Source organism: Sebastes fasciatus, chromosome 20, assembly GCF_043250625.1.
Source record: "Sebastes fasciatus isolate fSebFas1 chromosome 20, fSebFas1.pri, whole genome shotgun sequence".
NCBI classification, from domain to species: domain Eukaryota; kingdom Metazoa; phylum Chordata; class Actinopteri; order Perciformes; family Sebastidae; genus Sebastes; species Sebastes fasciatus.
The window spans coordinates 7,443,175-7,467,389 of record NC_133814.1 but is presented as its reverse complement, the minus strand read 5'-3'; the positions used below and the strand labels follow the sequence as shown (position 1 = coordinate 7,467,389).

The window sequence follows — 24,215 nt, the reverse complement described above, 5'->3', positions numbered from 1 at the left end:
GACATTCCTGGTAGGAGATTAGGAGTTCTGGACAGCGTTGTGTGTCTTCATGTGTTTCCTGTCAAGACTGCACTCTAAAACTCCAAAACACACACAGCACACAGACACAGACCTGAGTCTGAGAGATAACGCGTTACAAAATGTTTTGATTCAACGTCAGTGGATGGATTCCAGCTCTTCGACAACAAATCTTCTGCCATTTCTCTGCCTGTCGACTCTCTCTCTCGTCCCGTATGTGAAATGTGACACCTGCTACTATGAGCTGACGGACCAGTTTCGGACGGACCACACTGTCACTCTCTGTTGTTGCTGTGAGATGCGCGCGGCACGTGTCAAAAATAGGCGCGACCTCTAATCTCTAGAAGACGCGCGTCACACGCGGGCAGTGTGGCTGCTCTAACCTGTTAACAAGGACGCCGAAATAAAAAACAACAGGTAACGCAGCCGCCACGCGCTCCTGACGTTCCTGGTGTGTCCGGGCTGTTACTACCAAACTCCAACAAAGAGAGCAGAGGACAGAAGCAGCGCGCCCGTAACGTTTACCCAGTCAGTGTGGCGGATAGCCCTCTGAGATTTACCCGCCAAACGGAAAATCTACCCACATTCGGCGCTTGGCGGGTGTTAATTTCGGACCCCGGTCGAGATCCAAAAACACCGGATCCTACACTTCCCAAAACGCAGCTCGTGTTTTCGATGCTCGGTTTGTAATGCAGACCTCGAGATAACCCTCATCACTGTGACATCATCAGGGTTAATCAGGGTTTCAGGCGTAAAACAAAGCGTCCCCCAGAGCCACAGAAGACCAAATCCAACTCTTTGAGTAGTAGTACCTCTCCTCATCATCATCTTGATGTGTCAAATCGACGGAATGCTCCTTTAATTAGCGGTCCGTATGCGTTGGTGTGACATTCCACTGGCACCCGCAGGGCGAGTTTATCAAAAGTAAACACTCTCCACCTCCTCTCTCACCACACACACACACAAACACACACACACACACACACACACAGTGACAACATGGGAAAAGTGGATTGGCCCCTCTAGTGACATTGTGGCTGACCCTTCACCATGGCAACAAGAGCTCACCAGTGTGCGTTTCTCTCTCTCTCTCTCTCTCTCTCTCTCTCTCTCTCTCTCTCTCTCTCTCTCTCTCTCTCTCTCTCTCTCTCTCTCTCTCTCTCTCTCTCTCTCTCTCTCTCTCTCTCTCTCTCTCTCTCTCTCTCTCTCTCCTCTGTGTCCTGGAGGATCATGGGATTGAAGTGGCTTTAACTCTCAGGGCGAGTTGGGGATTATGCTAATGAGATAACTAACGAGCGCTGTTCACATGCAGGCAGATTCTACTCTCCGCTGCAGCGACAACAATCACTCATTCACCAGCGTAACACAGTGCTCGCTATGACGACCTCTGACCTTAAATATGCCTGTGTGTGTGTGTACTTAATCCGTGTTATCAGTTGACCATAAAAACTGATGGGTCTGGTTTTACCCAACATCTGATTGAGTTAAAAAGAAAAAGAACTACATAACTGCATTTTAGACAACTTTTGCTGCCACTGTTCGGTTTGTTGAAATATCTCGAATAGCAGCTCCAAGTCCAACCATTGACATAAAACACTCCTTGTCAAATAAGAGTCCAATATCTTGAGAGGTTCTTAAGCTATTAGTGGAAATAGAATGTCCATTAAAAAGAAGGAGTGTCTAAATGAAAATGCAGTTTGTTGTGGTTGAGTATGTGTGCATGTGTTAAAAGGCTCTCCAAGCAGTTAGGCAAACCTCACCAGAGGGCTCTTGTGTTACGCAGCATATTGTAGCATTTGTCCAAAGCCACTCACAGACGCGCCGAGTTTATTTTTAGAAAGAGCCAACTGCTTACGAATTGGATGCCAATTTTCATCCATACATGAAGTGAGTCACTCACACAGGAGGGTAACTGCAGGTCACACAGAGCGAGCTGTGAGAATGTGGGCATGAGCAGGGATGTGTTAATATTAACACCAGTTTTTTTCAGATTAGTGCTGACACTGAGCCTCAGCTTTAATAAGTAAGTGATGAGAAGATGGTTGAGAGACACAACTGCATGTCAGGATGAATGACAGCATGGGTGTACTGCCCCCTGCTGGACACAACACCTGAAAATAAAAATCACCCACATCACAATACACAGCCACGCAGAGTTTAAGTTTTGAGATGATCTGATCATGAGATTTGTGCCTTCTCCTAAATAAATTGGAGATGAATATAAGTATGTCGTCATATTATAGTATGTCGTAATGTCATAGTATATTATGTCATATTAAGTCATAGTACAGTAAGTCATAGTATATTATGTCATAACTCATAGTATAGTATGTCGTGAAAAAGTCAGTATTATGTCAGTATATTTTGTCATAAAAAGTCATAGTATTATGTCATATTAAGTCATGATATAGTAAGTCATAAGTCATAGTATACTATGTCGTAAAAAACTCACTTTCACTTTATTTATGAATACAGATTAAGGGGACCAATACAGTGATTATTTTCTATTAGTTTATTATTGATGAAACCTTTTTCATTGTCAAAAACTCCTACAATGTCACAGTTTTATAAACGGTGGTGTGATGTTTAGTATTACTGCGTGATATGTACATGAAGAATGAAAGGCTCAGATCAGGCCCTGGATCATCTACACCGTTCCCATGAAAACGGTTCACAATATGGACAATAAACTGTTCTGTGATTGGTTGAACTGACCGTTTAATCTCATCCAGTATGCATTTTTTTATATCTGTTTAAATAGGTGAAGCCTAAAGTGTCGGTGAGCTCGTCAGCCTCCAGTGCCTCCTCCAACGCCTCCCTGCCAGCAGCGACCAGCAGCCCCCCCCAACCTGCAAAGGTACACAGCAACCAACACACGTTCACTTGTTTTCACTGATACAACTCAGAGAGAAGTAAATACAGAACTGCCAACACATAATACAGGGTGTTTCAAAGAGCTTTACACAGTTTGCCCTGAGCGCACTCGGCCTCGGGGGGGAGGAGGGGAGGAAAGGGAGGCTCAGGTCCAGGGAATGGCTCGTGTGCCACAGGCCCGTCCACACCTGGTTCTTGGCTTCATTATTTTTTTAATTGCTGTATCGTCTTATAGAGAAATCGTGTCATTCAAATGTACGAAATACTGATATTACTGTGTGTGTGTGTGTGTGTGTGTGTGTGTGCATCTCCAGGTTACCCCGGCCCCGGCCCCGCCAGCTGACGGCCTCGGTCTGGGCATGTCACTGGCCCAGGCCAAAGAACGAGCCAAGCAGAAACGATTGGCCAAGAAAGCCCCGACCATGGACTGGAGCAAGAGGAACGAACTGTTCAGCAACTTATAAAACCCCATCAGGTCCGTGTCCTCCTGACTCCCGTCTCTACTGCCCCGTGTCTCGTCTCTGGATTCGCTCTTTACTTCGACAGACGATGTTCATTTAAACTGTTAAACAGTATTATTTGTTGATTTTATTTGTTTTAATTTAGTTTTTTGCCTAGAGTTGTTCCGATACCAGTATCAGAAATGCCTCCGATACTGCCCCCAAATTTGGCAGTCTGCGCACCGATCAGATACCAGGGTTTCCGCCGGGTCTGAGATGACTCCCCGCCAGGCCAAAACGTCTGTTAATTATGTATTTTTAAGATTTTTTTTTAAACTAAAATGCGTTATACAAGTAGCAAACTCCTTTAAGGAGTAACTAAGTGCGTAGGTCGTGTGCTTAACGTTAGCGTGAGTGTCGGTGTTTGTGGTAAAGAAGTTGGCCGTAACTAGCGGTGAGCGTAGCAGTGCAGTGTGTACAGTTCAGGCTATAGACGGTAAATAAATGCTACAACTCCTCAAGACACGAGCCAAGTTCCCATGTCTTGTAGGGTTTTTCCACACATGACTTGGCGCGTCGGGATTTACGTCTCCGTTACTACAGAGCTACCTGCTCGAGGATGTGTGTGTAACCACGGCTGTGACTAGCGCTCAAAAGAGCGGCTGTAAAACGGTGAAAGACACATTTCATTTCCTATATATTCTTCACAATAAAAGTCCCCCGTTATATTATTATTTAAAAGCTTTTATTATGAAGCAGCAAAATCAGGAAATGTTGGATTTCATCAGCAGCAACTTAGCACGACTCGTACAGTAGGAGATTCAGTTAGAAACTACAAAAGTACATCATGTCACATCCACACATAAACAGCTGTTATAAATATCACGCTGGTATCGGATCGGTACTCAGTATCGGCCGATACCGCAAGTTCAGCTATCGGAATCAGTATCGGGAAGAGTAAAAAGAATGGTATCGGAACATCTCTAGTTTTGCCACTTTTCTTCATGTTTTAATAATGGTTGATGTCACACACGGGAATGAATGTTAATATATTAAGAAGAATGTTTAAAAGAAAAATAGTAATGTACAGTTTCTCATATGAAAAGGACCATGTAAGGAATAATAATGGGGCAGTCAAGATTTTAAATCTACAGTCTAAAAACGAATGTCAGATTTTGATGTCTGCAATCAGCAACTAGAGTAGAAAGATTATCCGTTTTCTCTCGTCAGTACCTGTGAATGATCAATGCTGAATACGTCTCCTGAGCCCTTAATGCCAACAGAACCATTCCATGACGATAGGTTTTTAGTGTTTTTAATCATCACCATCAGATCAGAATGATAAAAAGTCTTAAGATGGTTGAAGGGACTTTGTAGTTTGTAGAGCGGTGAAAGCTCCGTTAGCCTTCCTGGAAACTTCTTGGTCTGTCTTTCCCTCCAGGGTTTTCTGTCATGGTTTTATGATTCAAGGAAATTACAGATTTTTTTTTTTTCATGTTGCTCTTGATGGATGATTGTACATACACGAGTAAATGATTAAAGAGGACATTTTTATTTTGACTGACGTGAGAGAAATGAAGCTCCTCAGTTAAAGTTGTGTTGATTCCGCTGAAATTGCAGGAATTTTTAAGCCGCATCAGTCGGTCCGAGTATCGACGACACATAAGACTTTTACCATGTGAAGATTTAAAATGTGCGGGCTGTACTGATGCCGGCTCTGTGCTGTAGAAATGTATTGATGAGCATTGACAAATATAACATTTGGATCAAATGGAATCGCGTCTGGTTTGTATATTAACAATTTGCATCACCCAGGGTAAAACTATGGAAAGCAACGGACAAACACTTCTTCAGTACAAATTCTCCTTTTAATGATTTACAGGATGATACAGAATTCAATGGAAATATTAATAAAAAAAGTAACAGGCATCCATCAACATAGAACAGAGGAATCAATAGTGCTAATACTTTATGTTTTGATGTAAAAAAAACAAAAACACAATCTTAAAAATATGCCAACTCCCTGATTTTCTTTTACAGTGCACCCATCTCTTCTCCCTGCAAAGGTTTGGGAAGAACTTTCTGAGGGCGGTTTTAAAAAAATCAGTGTTTTTGTAAGGACAAATGTAGGATTAATTTAGGATTAAAAGAGGATGGCCCACAGAAGGCTGCATACAACTGCACAGTAAGTGTAGTAAATGACTGACAGTGGCGTCAGATGAATTCATAATAAAAGCATTGTTTTTTGCAGTGAATACTAGGGGTGGGAAATTAAAAATCGATTCACCTATGTATCGCAATTTTTTTAGGATTTTTGAAATAGATTTTTTAATGCCAGAATCGATGTATTTGCTTCATTTGAGTCTATGCGGAGGTAGACGGAAGTTACCGCTTTTATTGTTGTAGTCTGAGTAACGTGATGTCATATCCGTTCCGACTCCGTCAACCAAAACAAACCAGCCGGCCGCCGCGAGCCGAAACCAAAAAGTATAACGACCTGCACCCTCACATGTTAAATCCAAAGTGGTAAACATTACACATCCAGGAAAGTATGGAAACACTTTGGGTTTCACACATTGACAGGAAAAACAGAGCTAGACATCACAGATGAAGCCTCTATGCTAACTCTGTCGTGGACAGGAAACGTTATCGTATCGCGGTAACGTGCGTTCGATCCGTGGTCAAATGGGCCGACGCTACAACTGTAGAGCACCCATACTGTATACTGACATTTATGTTAGATGCATTCAAACAGCCCCCGATGGAGCTGACCATGGATGTATAAAGAGAACAGAGCTGACGGGAGAGCTAGAGACGGACTTGGAGAAGTTAGCGGAGTGACTACATCCGTTTTTCAAAATAAGGTGTTAACAAAAGGGAACTGTATGTACAAAATACATATTTGAAAATAAGATTGATTGGATTATATTCACCAGAAGTATAAAGCATTACATAGCCCTTATAAATTAAAGAGGAAAATGTATTATTATATTATATTTATTTATTCTTTATATTTTGGGTTTGCTGGAAAAATTTAATAAATAATGCTTGACAATGACTGATATATTTGACTTCAGGACATCTCTGACTATATACAGGCTGAAAATCAAACATTCTTACTTTATTAATTTAGATATTTTCCAAAGTAAAAGTCCCTAGAAGTATACGATTCAACTTTTTTCCGATGGTCTAGTGTTAAAAAAGTTAACAAAAATCGCAATACATATGGAATCGGCCCCCTAGTATCGTGATACTATGGAATGGGGAGATAGGTGAATCGTCCCAGCCCTAGTGAATCCTCTATATGTGCATACGAAGAGAGGGATGGGTAAATGAAAGTAACAAAACAACAGCTCTTAGTTCCCCAACGTTAAGTTAAACTTACAAAGTCTTTGACATATCTGGCTTCAATAAACTTTGGTAATCCTGAATATCTTGTCTCACAAACAGCTGGGTCTGTTAACTCTGCGTTTATCAGTCCAATTATTATTGATTCCCACTGGGGAAATTCATTCATTGCAGCAGTAAAGAAAGTAAGACCATAAACCAGAGTTAACCCTGTAACTGCTTTGTGAGAGCTCCCTGCTCTTCTTCAACGGAGTCTGGAATGTGCTGGGATCATTTAAATGTATTAATTGATTATAATTAAACTAACACACTCCAGACTCCCGATCTCTTTACAGTGTTCAGTCACTAAATAATGAACAACTTCTTTCATAAAGGTTGACCTTTTGAAATGCTTTGTTAACAGGCCACTGTTTGAAATGTTTAAAAGCATCTCCCCATTCTTTGAAAACAGCCACACTTACAGTAAATTCACTTCATAGCACCCTGAGGCGAGCTGTTAAAACCTTCCAAACTGTTAGTGGGAGGTGGACTGAGCTCCACAGTCTGATACACATCTCTTCTCACTGCCGAGAACGCTTTAAAGAAAGAATGCTTCCTCACTTTGTGCTGACAGAAGCCCCATATAATGTGCCTCCTGAAGAGGATAAAAGACTTTGGTAAAAAAAAAAAACATGTCAAATCATATCAGGAATATGCTGCTTTAAATACAATAAACATTTTTTTTTTCCATGTTATAGACAATAAGCAGCAAAATATATATAACACAGTTATGCTAATATACACTTAGAATGATTTAAACAGTCAATAGGAACTCCATTTGTTAAAAAACAAACATATAGAAGTATAAATATACTCAGTATAAAGATATCTGACTACACACATACACAGTGCCACCATAGACTCATCCATATATATTTACAGGTAATGTGAATAAAATGGACCCTTATTCCCTTTTAGTGATAATATACCGGACACACACACACACAGATGTTAGGAAGCTGATCTCGCAGCTGCTGTTTGTTGTAGCTCCAATAACATTCCCAGGTGTGTGTCCTAAGGCGAAGTGCTCGCGTTGGAAAAAAACTGGGCAATATTGGAAAAAGAAAGTTGTGCAGGAAATCCTCAAATGTGCACTTTTTGAGGGATTAAATAAAGCATCTTATTGATTCATCCAGAGTGATGGAGATGATCCCTCCACTGTCTCTGTTCTTTACCAGCATCAAAGGTTCATTTTGATCTCCTTGTCACTCCAACATGGCGTCCAGCTGGTCAGCCAGGTCGTCGAACATGTTGCCGATGTCATCGAGAATATTTCCCGCAGCCTTCACTGTGCTGCCGCCACTGCGAAAACAAATAGGATTGTTACAAGCCTTCTGATTTAGAGATGTGACGGTGAGGGGAAATTTCCCACCGGTTAATAAACTCGTGACAACACCAGGTGTCTTTGCAGATTACACCGGACGTTTTACAAGAATATACGACGGTCGACATGTGAAGCGCGATACTTTGATCTTTACCGTCGGGTAGCGGTGTGTCTGGCCTCTCCGGTAGAGCTTTTGCTGCTGCGCCGCGCACACCGGCTATGACTCTTTTTTAACATGCTATACTATTGTTTTTTTTCGACATGCTATACCTGTGACTGTTTTTTCGACATAATATAATATTACTTTTTTTTTTAGGCCTACTACACTATGACTTTTTATCATGACATTTTCGACATTATATACTATGACCTTTTTTTTCATGAAACTTTCAACATACGACCTTTTTACATACGACCTATGACCTTTTTATCATGAAATTTTCGACATACTAAACTGACTTTTTTTATGAAAACAATATTATGATAAATATTATGATGTTGTATTTATGTTCATTTTAACTGTGCAAAGTGTTTGAGTTTCTTGAAAAATGCTATATAATTCAAATGTATCATTATTATTATTATTATTATTATTACTACAATACTATGACTTTTTTTCGACGTACTATACCATGACTTATTTGACTCTTTTTTCAACATACTATAAAAAGCCTTTCATGACTTTCTTATGACATTTTACGGTATATTATACCATGACTTTTTACGACATTTTTTATGGCATATTATACTATGACCTATTAATGATATTTTTTATAGCATACTATACTATGACTTTTTTGACATTTTTTATGGCTTATTATACTGAAACTGTGGCGTACCTACCTCGACTGTAGGTAATTAATGGTAAAAAATGAGAACTGAACGAGTTTCCCTTTTGAATCAAGCACCAAAAAAATTGTAGCTTGACGTGTTTGGGTTGATTTGCCGACATCACAACGATACATTGTGCAACCCTAGTGTAGATCAGTCGTGCTTACCTGTCCACAGTGCTCCCATGTGCCAGTTGGTTCTCCACCACTTTGAGAGCAGCCTCTAGTGATGTACTGGTTTGCTCCAGCCTCTTCTGAGCCAGCACCTCCAGACCAGCCGCACCAACTAGGGGTGTCCCCGTTTTCCCTGCCTGACCCAGTGGGGCCGAGGAGGGGTACGAAGGGGCCGGAGCTGGGGAGGACGGAGCAGCGAAGGCAACGCTCTGGACCATAATGACGTTCAGTCCTGAGGGACAATAAGAGATGGATTAACCTGTCATCCGAAATAAATCAAGAAATTTGGGCCAAAATATTATTTGTTAATGAGTCAGATTTAGTTTTATTAGTTTTTTAAGTTGGTCAGTGTTACCTGCTGTTGATGCCGGGACCATGCCGGGCTGAGGGAGTCTTGATACAGACAAACCAGGTGCTTTCTGTGGACTCTCAGGCTTGGACATCACTGTCTGTGGGTTCACAGGCTTGGAGCTGGGTATACTTGAGTGTATCATGGCGCCCAGCTTTGGAGAGACAGTGTGAATCTGTACGCTGGTGAGTTTAGGAATGGCTGTTTGTGCACTAGCTTGAACTGTTTTCTGGGGGGTTGTTGGTTTGCTGTTAGGCGGTTGTTTAAGAGGACTGGAAGGTTTTGAGGACACCGGAGGCTTCGGGCCTTTTCCCATGGAGCCTACTCTCTGAAACATATTCCCCGGCCTCTGAGATTCATCATCGCTCGGCACCCTGACGTCATTATGTGTGTGGAAGCTGTTGGTCTGCGGGTGGTTGTAGTCTCTGCTGGGGGAGGTAGCCTCCTCAGGTGTCAACGAGTCTTTGTCTTTGGGTTTGTGTCGTCTTTTCACCGTGTCAGACTCTTTCAAATTGAACTCTGGGAGGTCCAGGTTGTTCGGGGCCTGTGCTGGATGCTCTGGAGGAGTCCTGACTTCAGCGTCTGTGCGGGGGGCAACTACTATCCTGGGCCGCTGTTTGATAGTGAGGTTGCCTTCGTCAGCAAAAGGGAGGTGTTCACCGAAAGTGTGCTTTGGAGATGCGGTAGCACTCTTTGAAATTCTTTCGCTTTGCCTTGCTTTCTCTTTTAGTGATCCCTGTGTGCCTCCGCCTCTTTGTCTGTCAATCTCCACTTCTGTCCTCTCACTTCCTGTCCTCCTCAGGCCCCCCAGGCCCAGAGCAGGGACAGGTTTGGAGTGGTGTAGGATGATGTGGGGAGTCATTCCATGTGGAATCGGGGAGGAAATGGGGATGAAAACAGGTGAAACTTGGATATGAGTTGGTGGTATATCTATCCTCCTGAATGGACTGCTGCTGCTGCTGCTGCTGCTGCTGCTTCCCTCTAGCCTGGCTGCGATGCTCCTCACGCTGCCCGCACCCTCCGTCTCCACCCCTCCCTTCACCTCTGGCTCCACCACATTCCCGTTTCCCGGTTGGCGTGTCGGGCTGCCGCTTACCGAGCTCATCCTCTTAGGCGGCTCTGGGGGTGGGCCTTTGCGTCGCGATCGCACAGCGAACGATTGGCTGCGGTTGAAGTGCCGTTGGGTCCCCGTGGCGCTCGTGTGCCCGCGTCCCGGCCTGCGCGACAGGGTGGCGTAGGAGGGCATGACCGCAGAGGAAGCTGAGGTGCAGCTGGGAGCGAGGTCGTCGTCATCGTCTGGCTCGCCGTCGGACAAAGCGTAGCGAGTCAGGCTTTGGGCGCGCTTTTTGTGCGGGCCCCTCTGGGCGACATCAGCTGGGCCCTGTCCAGGCAGGGGTCCCAGCAGAAGGACCGCTCCGGCCAGAGGTTTGGAGAGCGGCCGTGGAGCCCCGTTGACGCCTCCTGGCTGGGCGTGGAGGTAACTGAAGGCCTTCTGTGAGGGGGAAGGCTGCGGGGATGGAGAGGAAGGGGAGGTGGTCGGGTGGTGCTGAGACTGATAGAGGCGGTTAGGGGACTGGAAGTGTTTGGCCTTGGGTGGGACGGCCGGGTAGGCAAAGCGAGGCATCTTGCTGGGGGTTAGCGGAGGTGTTAGTGGAGAGAAGGGCAGTTTGTTGGGGGTAGCAGAGCGACTCAGGTGCTCCCACATCTCTGTGGGTCTCTGTCGACCTCTATCTCCAGGACTGCTCCCTCCACGCTTGGCCTCCTCCCCCGCACCACACCCCAGACTCTCCTCTGACCGGCTGGATACCCTGGCTGAAGACTGGGCAGCTTGGTGATCTTGAGAATATCCTGAATTGGAATTCCCAGAATTCCCAGAATTCCCAGAATTCCCAGAATTCCCAGAATTCCCCGATCCCCGTGATCGCATGCTAATGCTCTCCTGACTGATAGATATAGCTGCTGCAGAGGTCACGCCCCTGATGCCGAACGCCTCGGCGGCTCCTCCTCCCGCCCTGCCCATCATAGCGTTCTGCAACTCGGCGCTCAGCTCGCTGTCCTGGAAGGAGAGGAGGGCCCTGGGGGTTCGAGGGGAGGGGCAGCAGTCGTCGGAGGTAGCGTGAGCGTGCGCATTGTGCGTCGGCGTGTGCTCGATGGCCACCAGCTCCAGGGCGGCGGGGGGCTTCCGTCGGAGGGTCCCGCCTCCGGCTCTGTCGGCATGGTTACGAGAACGCTGCAGGTCGCTGAGTCTCTTCACTGCTAACATTAGCTTCTTCTGATGGCCTGAAATAGAGAGATAGCAATCACTACAATCTGCTGAATATACAACACAGAGCAGCTTCTAATGAGTCAGTTACAAAAATACTCAAGGTCCACTTACCAGCTTTTTGCTAGAGCTTTCAGACACATTTCAGGGTCTTCCTCATTGGATAGAGTTTACTCAGACTAAAACCATTAAAATGATAATAAATATAATAATAATAAAAACATCTGTGCCTATTGTTTTCTATGTAAGGCATCAGGATACGTCACTGTCCCGTTCCCCAGTGTCAACGCACAGAGCTATTTCATCACATTTACATCCCGGCTACTGGACCAGGACTACTTCGTTTGTCTGTGTGGCCCATCCAGTGTGCTTCAGGTGTCACATGATACGTGTCAAATGATGCGCTGCTATGAGGTGCAACCAGCATATGTTGCACTTAACAGGAGCACAAGTAATGAAAAGTTATAAAGTCAGCAAACTGACTCAGAAATGTCAGTTGTCAATAGGTTTTTAAAAACATCTTGCAAAAGGGGGTCCCTGTCCGTAAACTAATGCTATTTTTGGGGGCCTTAACATGGAAAAGTTTGGGAACCTCTGAGTTACAGCAATATCTATCTAAAGTTAGCCACCATAATAAGCTACTGGTCATACGAGACCAAGGCTGCGGTGGAATAATAAAAAAAAAATTACATCCTATATCTTTTCCAAACCACTTTTCCTTGACCTCAATGGAAAACGTCAAGAATTTGTCAGGACTTAGGAAAAGACAACCACGGTACTCAGAAAATCCGACCGCACTTACACTATGCAACGGCGGATGTTTTTTTTTTGGTTGCAACTTTGATTTATAACACAAAGAAAATGAGTACAGTGACAAACAATTAACTAATTCAATTAATTCCTGTCTAAAACAGAATCCAAAACAGAATCTATCCATAATGTACGATTAAACTGCGACGAAGGATGGTGCGTCACTTTAAATGCTGCTGCCGCAAGGAATTGTGGGACGATATTATCTCCTTTCCATTCGTAAAGGATGTTCCAGTGTTGCCTATCCTAAAGAAGATAAAGGAAGCATTGAAGCACCTTGCCTTAGCATTTAGAGAACTCGACCAGTTCTCATCACGGCTGCCACTTACAGTAGATACTGTCATTTCACTGAATCAGGAACCTTCCTAAGCAAAAAAGACTATTTGACCGTAGCCCAAGTCAGGCTGGTGCAGGAAAAAAACGTGCTGAGCTGAGTAAGGGTGCATTTCATTGCTTATTAATTTAAATTTTCAATTGTAAAAGGAAGATTGTGTTTTTGTAGTTTTAAAGTAGTCATACCTCTTTGAGTTACTGCTAATTTTCTTGTGTTACAAAGTATGTCGAAAACATTTATATGGAATATATACACGGTGTAAAATCAATCAACTTCTATCAAAGAAGAGTGGAAATTCATGAAAGGAATCTGTAAGTCTAAAGCCTCACTGGTGGCTCCTAGAGGCTTCCGTTTTCCTCACACCAACATGATGTGTGAAGTGTAAAGTTTGTTTGGAGACACAAAAGAAAGCTTAATCCTTAGGGGGGGGGAAACCACTGAAATCAACAGCAGATTTCATAGAAATCCGGTGTAATTGCTCACCCAGTTTGGTGATGCCTATCTCCTGCAGGTCCTCCCAGGTGATGTCTTTGACGATAGTGATGGAGTCATAGCCATTGTCACACAATCTCTTCTGGTACTGAGGCAGTCCGATCACACTCAGCCACTCCCCCATGTCCGTCTGAGAGCAACAAAGACAAAAAGAGACAAAAGTCACAATCATCCTGGACATAGTGCTTTGCTGATTTTAAGTAGCAGTGTCAATTGTGTAGATATGATGGCACACAGTATAGACATTAGTGTTACAACAAATCCAACAGAAGTAGCTGCATTTCATGAATGTTACAACAGTAGAGGCGTTTCCTCACAGGGATGTAATCAGGCAGCCACTCGGGGATGCTCAGCTTGCCGATCTCCATTGAGATCTTCTTTCTGTGGCCTGGTTTGGTGACTCCGATGGCTGTCAGGTCCTGAGGAACAAAACACACGAAGGCAGCCGGTGAATACGCAACTTTTAAAATATTGGCGATTGACTGCTACAGTAAAATGAATATTTATATTAGGGCTGTCAAAGTTAATGGGATAATAACGTGCAATCAGAACAGATCAGTGGGATTTGCATTTTTCACAGTCCTTGTAACATCCAACATCATAGCTCTACTTTGAGAGGGCACACAGTGAGATGGCGCATCTCTTTGCAAATCAAATAAAGTATTTTTAATTTAGTTTTTAATTTTTAAAGTTAATCTTTTATCCAATAATAAATATATACATATATTTGCATAAAGCAAGCATATTTCCCCATTCCCATATTGATAAAAGTATTAAATACTTGCCAAATTTCCCTTTAAGGTATATTTTGAACAGATAAAAAAATTTGATTAATTTGCGATCAACTATGGACAATCATGCCATTAATCGCGATTACATATTTGAATCGATTGACAGCCCTAGCAAGAAGGTTAATAAAGATGCCACATTTCTTCTTAGTAAATTAACTGGTCTTGATTTACAGGACAATAAATATATCATGCGGTATACATGCAGGCATGCAAAAAATATGGAGATAGAAAGTGGTAAGTAATGGGCAACAGGCACGTATGATGGCTGAAAGTGCATAGCAGGCAAAAGTGTTGCAAATGAATAAAACAAGCAAGAAACACATTCAACAATTACAATAAATGGATTTAATTAATTAATGCTAAAATACTAATTGTCACACACACACACACACACACACACACCTCAGGGGTCACCCTGCTGATGGTGGGTACATCGTATCCTGCGTTGATGAAGTTGGCTGTGTACTGCTCCAGCTGGAACTCATACAGCCACTGGTAGATGGCCTCAGAGTCCTGACAACAGAGAGGGATGATGTTTATGAGGCTTATGACGCTAAAAATAGTCAACAGACTCTTTTCCCATTGCCAGTAGACAAGTACCCTTTCTGTTTTTTTTCCCACGTTTTTGTGTTTTTGTCACGAATGCGCCAGAAAGCAGGGTTAGTAAACAGTAAAAAATGTTACGGAGGTTACTTCTTTTTACCTCTTATTACCTCTAGACTAACTGAGAATGTTTTGATGAGTTTTATTTTGTTTGTCGAGTTTGAATGAAGTGTGTTTTTACAATGATCAGCGAGGTAAAATTACTGTTTCGGTCAATGGAGTCTGGTGGCTTTGAGGAGAGCATATAACGGCTGTTTCTTTTCACATCTAACTCGATGAATCAAGGGTTTATTTCAACCAAATCGAGTTGGTGATTGTTGGAACAGTGGAAAGACTAACCAAGACGGTTTAATGAGTTTTATTCTGTTTCTGTCGAGTTTGAATGAAGTGTGTTTTACTGCGCTCTCCGAGTGCCATTCTAGTTCATTATATATTCACTTCAACGTACGTCACATGGCATCGCGCTAGTCATTGGTCCCGGGAACGAATGCCGATTGTAACCTTTCCCACTAAAGACAAAAGCCAGATGTTTGTGGGGTGTTTTTGTGCAGTGGGAAAGAGGCGCTCAGCTCAACTCACCTTGCCCTCCAGAAGTTCTTCTGGCCTCACAAAGCCTCTCTGAAGAGTGCCGTTGACCTGCCGACGGGAACCACCTAGAAAACACACATGATCAATCTTTGAAGGACGACAACCTCCACAATGCTTTATTGTGAGTGACTGACGGGTCAGCACGCCTTGACGGAAGCAAGCGGACACCTTTAGAACACTAAGACCCGCCCAGACAAAGACAGAACAAAGACTCCAGAGTAACAAAGTGTCTGGTAAGTGAATCAAAACTGTTTGCAAACAAATGCTAAGAATAATACACCTTTGAGCAAGTTACTAATATAGTTTGTCAGTCGTGTCGAACTAAGTTAAATCCTGTTGAGTCTTGCAGCTGTCTGGGATGGGGGTTGTTGTTGGGTCTCTCCAGGTGAGTGAAGGTGTGTTATCTACCTGATCTGAAAACCCACTGAACACACTCATGACTCATCTCTCTTTGAGTCATGACACATGACCACAGATCTCTGAGGAATGCACCTTTCCTCCCATGTTCTCCATCTTTTGCCCGAGGCCAGCGTTTTGATTGTTTCTCTTTCTTCTCTTTAAGACATCCGTCCTGAGGGGGGCCCATCTACCTTTTAATTATCACAGTCTATAAAGCACCTTTCTACACGCACTAATACACTTAGTTATGCCCTTTTCCCATCAAAATGAACCCGAATATGTGGGGAATAGGAGATAGACTCCTTTCCCGTTGCCAAGAAACAAGTAATCTTTCTGTTGTATTTCTGGTGTGTCACGTCCGACGTCACAAATGTGCCGGAAAGCAGGGTTACAGTAAAACAGGTTACGTTGATTACTGGAAAGATTAACAAAGACGGGTGCAGCGATTTCATCACTGTGAGGTTGCCAGTTTTGGCACCATCCTAAACCAGTGCTCACCGACCGCATCCAGCAACCAGTGCTACCGACACTGCAAGTATACTGGGTAGATGGATAAACTGTTGTTTGTCAAAAACTAGTATTGATTAGTACAGACTAAACAAACAAGATACAAGGTGGGCATATTTTTTTAACTTTGAACAGGCAAGGCAAGCGGTTTCTAACCTGACGCGCCAGATGGTTTGAGCAGCCGTCATTGGAAACTGTTGGGAAAAGGGCAGGCACTTTCAAAAAAAATACATGACAGGTGATTGGATGAACCATCTGTCAATCAAACTCTTGCTGAAGCCAGTCGGGAGAAGAGCGAAAACATCTTTTCTATTGAGAAAAGCCTTCGGTGCCGTTCTTTGCTCTTCTTTCAATGAAGAAATGCTCTCCAGTTCTGATACAACTGATGCTAGGGCTGTCCTCAACCAAAGAAATTCTCAGTCACCTAACCATTCATACGATTTTGTCGACTAATTGATTAGTTGATTTAATGGACGTATCTGAGAAACTGAGATTATCCACAAAGAATCAGGCAAAAGCAACCACTTTAAATAGGAGATGTGCTCATAAATTTCTTCCGCATGAAAAAAAAAGCATAAAATATTGCTATTCAACTTCAGAAATCTTAGTCGACTACGACCAAAATGACCGATTAGTCGACTAATCAACTAAGAAGGTTAAGGCAGCCCTAACTGATGCTGTTGCTGCATCTACGCTAACCTCTTTAGGAGCTGCCATTGTTGTTTAGAACGAACAGTCGCCTCTCTGTGTCGCATCACAAACACCTAAACCAAGCCTGTAGATGCTAGTGGTTCCTCACAGGACGCTGATTGGTGCGAACCACATTAGTTAAAGCCTGACGAGATGGATTTTATATTATTATATTATACACCGATCAGCCATAACATTAGACACCCTGACCGGTCTGCGGCTACGCAGCCCCATACGCAACAAACTTCGATGCACTGTGTGTTCTGACACCTTTCTGTCGGAACCAGCATTAACCTTTTCAGCAATTTGAGCTCCAGTAGCTCTTCTATTGGATCGGACAACACGGGCCAGCCTTCGCTCCCCACGTGCATCAATGAGCCTCGGGTCTGACCCTGTTGCCGGTTCACCGGTTTTCCTTCCTTGGTAGGTCCTGAGTGACCACTGCAGACCGGGAACATCTCACAAGAGCTGCAGTTGTGGAGATGCTCTGACCCAGTCGTCTAGCCAGCACAATTTGGTCCTCGTCAAAGTCGCTCACATCCTTACGCTTGCCCATTTTTTCTGCCTCCAACACATCAACTTCAAGAACAAAATGTTCACTTGCTGCCTAATATATCCCACCCACTGCCAGGTGCCATTGTAACGAGATAAACAATGTTATTCACTTCACCTGTCAGGGTTCATAATGTTATGGCTGATCAAAGTATATTGCGAGAATCCAGCTGTTGTGCAAGGTAAAGCTGTTTCCCCCTGTTTCCAGTCTTTATGCTAAGCTAGGCTAATCATGTCCTGACTACAGTTCTTTACTAAACGCACAGACAAGCGACTGATCAATCTTTTCATCTTCAACCGCAGTGAGTAAAGTGGATTTCCCAAAACTTTTTAAGTATAACTTTAGGTTCATCCAAAAGTTTAGAAGCCCCGAGGCCAAACTTGAGGTATTCTTCAGTCTAGACAACATGTCACATTCCCGTTTTCTGTGTTGCTTATGTTTCTGTATTTTTTTTTTATTTGCTCTGTTTTTGGAGTTTTATTTTTCTCTACTCTGCTGTGAAGCTCAGGGGCCCGTGGTCTCCCAAGAGAGTCAAACACAGCAACTAGTGGAGAGGTATTTGGCCCCAGGGAGAAAAAGCTTTTGGCTGTTCTTCACAAACTCAAATAAAATTACAAAGTCAGCACACTTCAAAAAACATTTGACTCAATATTATATTACCAATATAAGTCTAGAGTCAAATCCTTTAAAGATCTCATCGTTTTACAGGCATTTTCTTTTTACCTGACAGTCCTAAACACAGAAGGGATGAAAAACTACAAAACATAGGACTAATGTTAAATTTAGTTTAATTTTTCAAACTTTCAGTTCATCAGGAGCATTTCCTCTGGTTTCACCTCACTGCCTCCATATTGTCTCAATAAACAAACACTGAGGTGAGTAGACTAGGGATGCACCGATACCGATACTGGATCGATACTGGATATCGGGCCGATACTGACTCAAATAGCTGGATCGGTTATCAGTGACAATGGGCCCAGTTTATTCAATTCAGTTCTATGTTTATACACTATATACTGGAATTTTAATTATTTTTTAATTTAGCTTTTTAGTTAGTATTAATTTAGTAATTTAATTCAGTTTTGAACAATTTGTTGCTGCATTAAAAAGGTTTACACTTTGAAGATTTATTTTTTTACCAAGTTGTACAATTTAGTATTTTAATATTAAATAATTCAGTAAATGTATATCTATGTATTTATTTGTTACATTTTGTTGTACAAAGTTAGAAAAGCAATGTTTAAGTCAAGCGTGGTGTTGCCTTACACATAAAAGAATGATCCCAGTCACTTCCACACATTGAGGCATACAGCTTATTAATTAAACACTGGTATCGGATCGGTACTCGGTATTGGCCGATACCCAAAGCCCAGGTAAAACTATCGGTATCAGGACTGAAAAAGTCGGATCTGTGCATCCCTAGAGTAGAATCCTCTGGTCACATCTAGCAACTGAATCTAGCGACAGAAAGGAAAGTTAAATGTGAATAAAATGCCTGATCCCCTGCAGCGGTGACAAAACATCAAGCATAACTTCTTACCCTTCAGGAGGAAGGAGAGCGGCAGAGCTCCTGATGTTTGGCACTTCATCCCTCAATTCTCACTATCCTTCACACGGAGCAGACATTTCCTCCAGTTTAGTCATCTGATCTGTTCTCTTTCTCCTTCATTTGACAAATATGTTTTGCTCTTTTTCTGCTTCTGTTCCTGTCTCCTCCCTCTGACCCCTCCCTCCTCCACTTTATGAGCCTTCTTCCTATTCAGCCTGAGGTCAACAGAGATCCTCTGCTTCATCTAGCATGTCACTCCAAAACACTTTCAAAGCCCCTTTCTCAGCAAGTCCAGAGGATTGCTGCAACATGTTTCTGCACCTGCCGCTCAGATCGAACAGCGTGTGCATACACACACTCACATAAATTCTCCCAGCCTCTAGTGTCTCTTCAGAGAGGTGATCGGGGGGGCTTTTATGGGTTGTGTGGTTGAAAGAAGCTTGTGGTTTTATTGGTTTCTGTGGTGAGGTGAGGTAAGCCTTTTCTCTCTCCTCCCATCTCATTTCCTCTCAGACTCACAGCAATAACAGCTCAGTCTGCAGAACAGAACTGCTATGTTTATCTTTAAACGCATTCCTGAGGTAGAAGTAGTTACAGTGATGTTACAACAGGTTACAATAATAGTATCTAGATGCTGTTTACAGTGATGTATACCTTGGGTGTGAGTCCTAAAAATTCATCTTAGTCTCAGTCTCATAGACCTGTTTTTGTCTTTTTTTTAGGGGGGTACAGGCGGTCTTTAGGGCGAGATAGCAGGTCAAGAGTAGATGTCACTAGAAGTGGTGTACATCATCTGAACGCTGGAAACCTGAAGATTAATTTGAGATGCAGCTCAGCAATGTGTGTCAAGTTGCTCTAGTCATGAAAGTGTATAAGGGCTTTGAACATTATGATAGAAGTATATGATGGCCAGCCCCATGCTCTATTATGTCTCATAAGTTGTTGCAGCATTTTTTGGGTTGGTACCATTTGTTACACAGATTTTGTGCTAAATTTAACAATTTTTAAAACTTGAGAATTGATAAAAATGATCAATAATCCCTCCAAAATACCACATTAAGACACCAAGACCTTGAGGAACATCACAGAAAAAGTCTTTGGTATCAAACACTTTTGAAATTTGGAGATTTCTGCAAGAATTTCATTTTTCGGTGATTGGATGGCGAGCACTTCTGTTCTCGAAACTGCTCAGAAACCCCCTTATTGTCAAAGTAGCTAGGAAAGCCATCCATCCTCTGAATGCTCTAGGTCTGTAGTTTGTGGCTGTAAAGTTTCATGAGGCTGTGATTATCCTAGAGGTCACCACAGGTCATTTTATAAAGTGAGGTCAAGTTTAAAAAAATGGTCTCACTACAATGAAATGGCTACTATGGGGACTAACATCATCACACATGAATACAGTTGGGCTCATTGGATCCTTAAGAGTCTCAGCTTTACAGTGATACCCACTTTGTGTAATTCAAGACTGTTTAAGCTATAATGCTAAGCGAAGGTGTATCCAGAGGTGACATATGGAGAAATCTTATCATTAGAATTGATAGAATTGTTATGAAACACAGGAAGAACACAGAAGAGGTTTTATTCCTTGACCAACCTGTGGATCCATCAGCCTGTTTGCTGTGGTCTGCTCCTGCAATGTGGAGACGGTCTCCTGATTCACCAGCAGAGGGAGCCAGCTGCACACACAAAATCATGACAGAAGATGCAATGCTGAGATAATACTGAGATTACTGAGGTGCACTGCAGACAATATCCAACATGGCAAGTCTTGTATTAAAATGCTCATTCAAATGTTCAAGCAAGTGAATCGCGATGACACTGTGTAGTACTAGGAGCAGATCTAACCTTGCTAGTGTCAGCATTGTGGCGATTTTGAATCCCGTTCTGTCTGTGGCCGCTCTCGGAGCTCTGGCCGCTGCCAGCGCTGCGGCTGCTGCCCACGCTGCCGGTACTCCCGACGCTGTTTCTGTCACCTGAGAGAAAACAGACGGAAAGAGATCACAGTGTAGAATCAGACATGCGTAGAATCTGCTAGTTCGGAAATCAGGAGAGAGAGGCAAGATTGTAGGGTAATTTGCAGTTTAAGTGGTCTGAATGAACTGCAAAAAAAAAAACTATTTTAACAAGTCATTAGAAATTCCTGTTCATCCTTAAAGTATTAGTTGACCATTTTAGGAAATATACTTATTTGCTTTCTTTCCAAGAGTTCAATCAGAAGATCAATACCAATTTCATGTCTGTGGGCAGCATGGAGCTAGAGCTGGGAGGTGATTAGCTTAGCTTAGCATAAAGACTGGAAGCAGGGGGAAACAGCTAGCCTGGCTCTGTCCAAAGTTTAAGACATAGTCCTATCAACAAGTCTAAAGTTCACTAATGACAAATTGTGATTTTAGGGGGGGGTTAACATTAACCTGATTTGTTACACAGAACCATCTGAGAAGCCGTCATTGGAAACTGCTCTACTTGGCAGGTGATTGGATGAACCATCTGTCAATCGAACTCTTGCGGAAGCCAGTCGGGAGAAGAGCGAAAACATCCATCGAGAAAAGCCTTCGGTGTCGTTCTTTGCTCTTCTGTTAATGAAGAAATACTCTCCGATTCGGATAGAACTGATGCTGTTGCAGCATCTACGCTAACCTCTCCAGGAGCCGCCATTGTTGTTTAGAACAAACAGTCGCCTCTCTGCATATGTCACACACCTAAACCACGCCCGTAGCTGCCAGTAGCTCCTCACAGGACGCCGATTGGTCCGAACACTGATAGTTCGGACACAAATGCATTACTTGAAGCCTGACAAGATGGATTTTCCAGAATCCAGCTGCCGTGCAAGGTAAAGCTGCCTTCACATGATAAGAGATTTGCTCTTCACTAACCGCAAGAGCGCAACGAACGCCATTCACTGTTTCTAGGCAACAACAGTTGCAGCTGTTCTCATTGGCTGCGCTTTGAAAGGTCAGCGGCAACCAAGGTCAAAGTTGAAATAATTTGAACATTGAGAGCAGCGTTAGATGGTGATTTCGAGCGGTGCGCTTCCGCCTAGTCGGGCGATACCGCTCTCCCCATACAGGAAAACAAGGGCACAGCCAGCGCATAGCGACTTAACCGCTCACCTTGTGTAGACGGCTTTAGAGTTACATGGTGCAACAAACAGTTTATCCATTCCAGAAAGACAGCTACAGCATGCAACTCCCCCTAGAATAGCAAATTCGTATTTACATTTCTGTTTTTGTATGAATTAAACAAACAAGATAAGTGATAATTAGTGAGCTTTTATGCTAAGCTAGGGCTAATTATACCCCGGCTCTAGCTTTGATTGATATCAATCCTCTCATCTAACTCTAAACCGAAAGCGCCTTAATGTATTTACCATAATATCAAAGTGTTCCTTTAAAATGTTGCCAATTTCAGAAATGATCTGGAATTACGCATCATGACATTATCTCTTTGCTTATGAAAAACAAAACTACAATCTTCATAACAACACTTTGAACGTGAAATGACTTGTTAAGATAATTGTTTTTCATATATCCGCTGTGTACAAGCTTTCAGGGTGGAGGCAGCAGCACCAGCAAGCTGTTAAAAACAAAACAGTCAGGCTTTAAAGCAGCGCTGCTCACTTACCATTATGTCCTGCTGCGAGATAACTCAGTGGTTATGGTTACTGGATTATTGGGGTGTGGGTGGCGGGGGCGGGGGGGGGGGGGGGGGGGGGCATGGTAAGGTTAGGACTTTGGGATATAAAGGGATAAAGATGGGAATAAGCTTCCGTAAAGAGGCCCAGTTTATCAGAATGGGTGCAGTGGGATCAGGTCAACAGGATCACACAGGGTTGGTTGGCAGGCAGGGGTTTTGGGAGCACACACCCTTACCGGTGGGAGAGCTCCTGAGGACCCAAATGTCCTGAGTGGAGCTAGCAGGACTAGTTGGGACAGAGAGCTGACTGTCAGGTCGAGCACCTAACAAACACACACACACACACTTTAGACACACACTCACTGTATACTGTGGCTGGGAGTGGACCTACTTTATGAAGCTGACACTGAGCACCAGAGGACTGATTGAGAGGAGACTGGGACAAGGGTGCTGTTTGGGAGGGAAATGTGAAACCTGGACAGATTATGAGACAACGGGCCCCCTGGGCACAGACACGTAGAAGGCCCCCCACCCCTCCTACCTAGAAGCAAGACCCCCAGACTGAAACAAAGGAAACAAGGGTCGTGGGCCTATCTCCCGATTCGGTACTATCAAGATACTTGGTTGCCGATTTGATATGAATTGCTGTTTTTAAGTATTGCGATTTTACAAGTAGTGCGATTCGATATTACGATTTATTGGGATTTTTGTTAACTTTTTTAACACTAGACCCTGGGAAAAAGTTGAATCATACACTTCTGGGAACTTTGCACAATCACAATAAATAACTTGAAACAAAACGACTACAAAGCTTGAATGCAAACTGCGTATTGCGTCTCTTTGAGGTCATATCTTGTCTCTTTGTGGTCATATCGTGTCTTTGTGGTCGTATTGTGTCTCTTTGTGGTCATATTGCGTCTCTTTTTGGTCGTATCGCGTCTCATTGTGGTCGTATCGGGTCTCTTTGTGATGATATCGTGCCTCTTTGTGGTCATTTTGTTTGTTTTAATGTTCGTAATTGTCTTTTTGTGGTTGCTTTACGTATCTTTGTAGTTGTTTTGCATCTTTTTGTATTTGATTGACTTTCCAACAAGAAATGATAACAGTCATTTCCAACAGAGGGGAGCCCCCTGACCTCTTGAGCTCCTGGGCCCCTGGGCCCCTGGGCCCCTGGGCCCCTGGGCCCCTGGGCCTGTGCCCGTTAGGTCTGTTCAATAATCCATCCTGGGAGGACAAGAATGTGTCAGAGGTGGTCAACAGAAACCAAAGAGATGGGAAGAAGTTGGTGAGTGTGTGTATACCTGTGGGATCATAGCCGAGGGTGTATGAGTCATCAGTCTGAGGGGCGGGGCCTTGGATTGAGGGAGGAGCTCTGGACGCAAAGTGTAGTCGTTGGCAAGGCATGGAGGCATTGCGGGAGAGAGTGCCCCCTAGGGTGAGGGAGACAGGTTTGGGTTGAGGCTGTCATGCATGAGTGAGGGAAAGAAGTTCAGGTACATGCATGCGTGTTTGTCAGCTTGAACTGCATGCACAGGTACGGGAACGGGCTGTAAGACGGCAACAAAAAAAACACCCTTTTGAAGTCTGGTGAGCACATTATGAACTTT

At 43.3% G+C, this 24,215-nt stretch overlaps 3 protein-coding genes across 5 annotated transcripts in view; 2 read left to right on the top strand and 1 right to left on the bottom strand.

Moving 5' to 3' along the window:
- LOC141758884 (Na(+)/H(+) exchange regulatory cofactor NHE-RF1-like) overlaps nucleotides 1–5,108 on the top strand; it is a 28,741-nt gene extending 23,633 nt beyond the window's left edge. The window contains exons 5-6 of the mRNA XM_074620657.1: nucleotides 2,780–2,875; nucleotides 3,207–5,108. Coding sequence (XP_074476758.1) covers nucleotides 2,780–2,875; nucleotides 3,207–3,356 — 246 coding nt within the window. The 3' untranslated portion in view covers nucleotides 3,357–5,108. The remainder of the gene's footprint in view (nucleotides 1–2,779; nucleotides 2,876–3,206) is intronic.
- LOC141758888 (sulfotransferase 2B1-like) overlaps nucleotides 1–24,215 on the top strand; it is a 326,098-nt gene that overhangs the window by 133,008 nt on the left and 168,875 nt on the right. The gene's annotated exons all lie outside the window — the stretch shown is intronic.
- The window catches only part of LOC141758882 (CASK interacting protein 2), a 67,967-nt gene continuing 47,964 nt past the window's right edge, over nucleotides 4,213–24,215 (bottom strand). The window contains exons 12-22 of one of the 3 annotated variants that reach the window (XM_074620653.1): nucleotides 23,910–24,038; nucleotides 22,845–22,931; nucleotides 20,821–20,948; nucleotides 20,570–20,651; nucleotides 15,269–15,342; nucleotides 14,489–14,599; nucleotides 13,613–13,714; nucleotides 13,287–13,425; nucleotides 9,403–11,676; nucleotides 9,042–9,279; nucleotides 4,213–8,021 (exon numbers count right to left, since the gene is read on the bottom strand). In XM_074620653.1, the coding sequence (XP_074476754.1) occupies nucleotides 7,925–8,021; nucleotides 9,042–9,279; nucleotides 9,403–11,676; nucleotides 13,287–13,425; nucleotides 13,613–13,714; nucleotides 14,489–14,599; nucleotides 15,269–15,342; nucleotides 20,570–20,651; nucleotides 20,821–20,948; nucleotides 22,845–22,931; nucleotides 23,910–24,038 (3,461 nt within the window). In that variant the 3' untranslated portion in view covers nucleotides 4,213–7,924. The remainder of the gene's footprint in view (nucleotides 8,022–9,041; nucleotides 9,280–9,402; nucleotides 11,677–13,286; nucleotides 13,426–13,612; nucleotides 13,715–14,488; nucleotides 14,600–15,268; nucleotides 15,343–20,569; nucleotides 20,652–20,820; nucleotides 20,949–22,844; nucleotides 22,932–23,909; nucleotides 24,039–24,215) is intronic. The other 2 variants (XM_074620654.1, XM_074620655.1) reach the window with 2 other exon arrangements.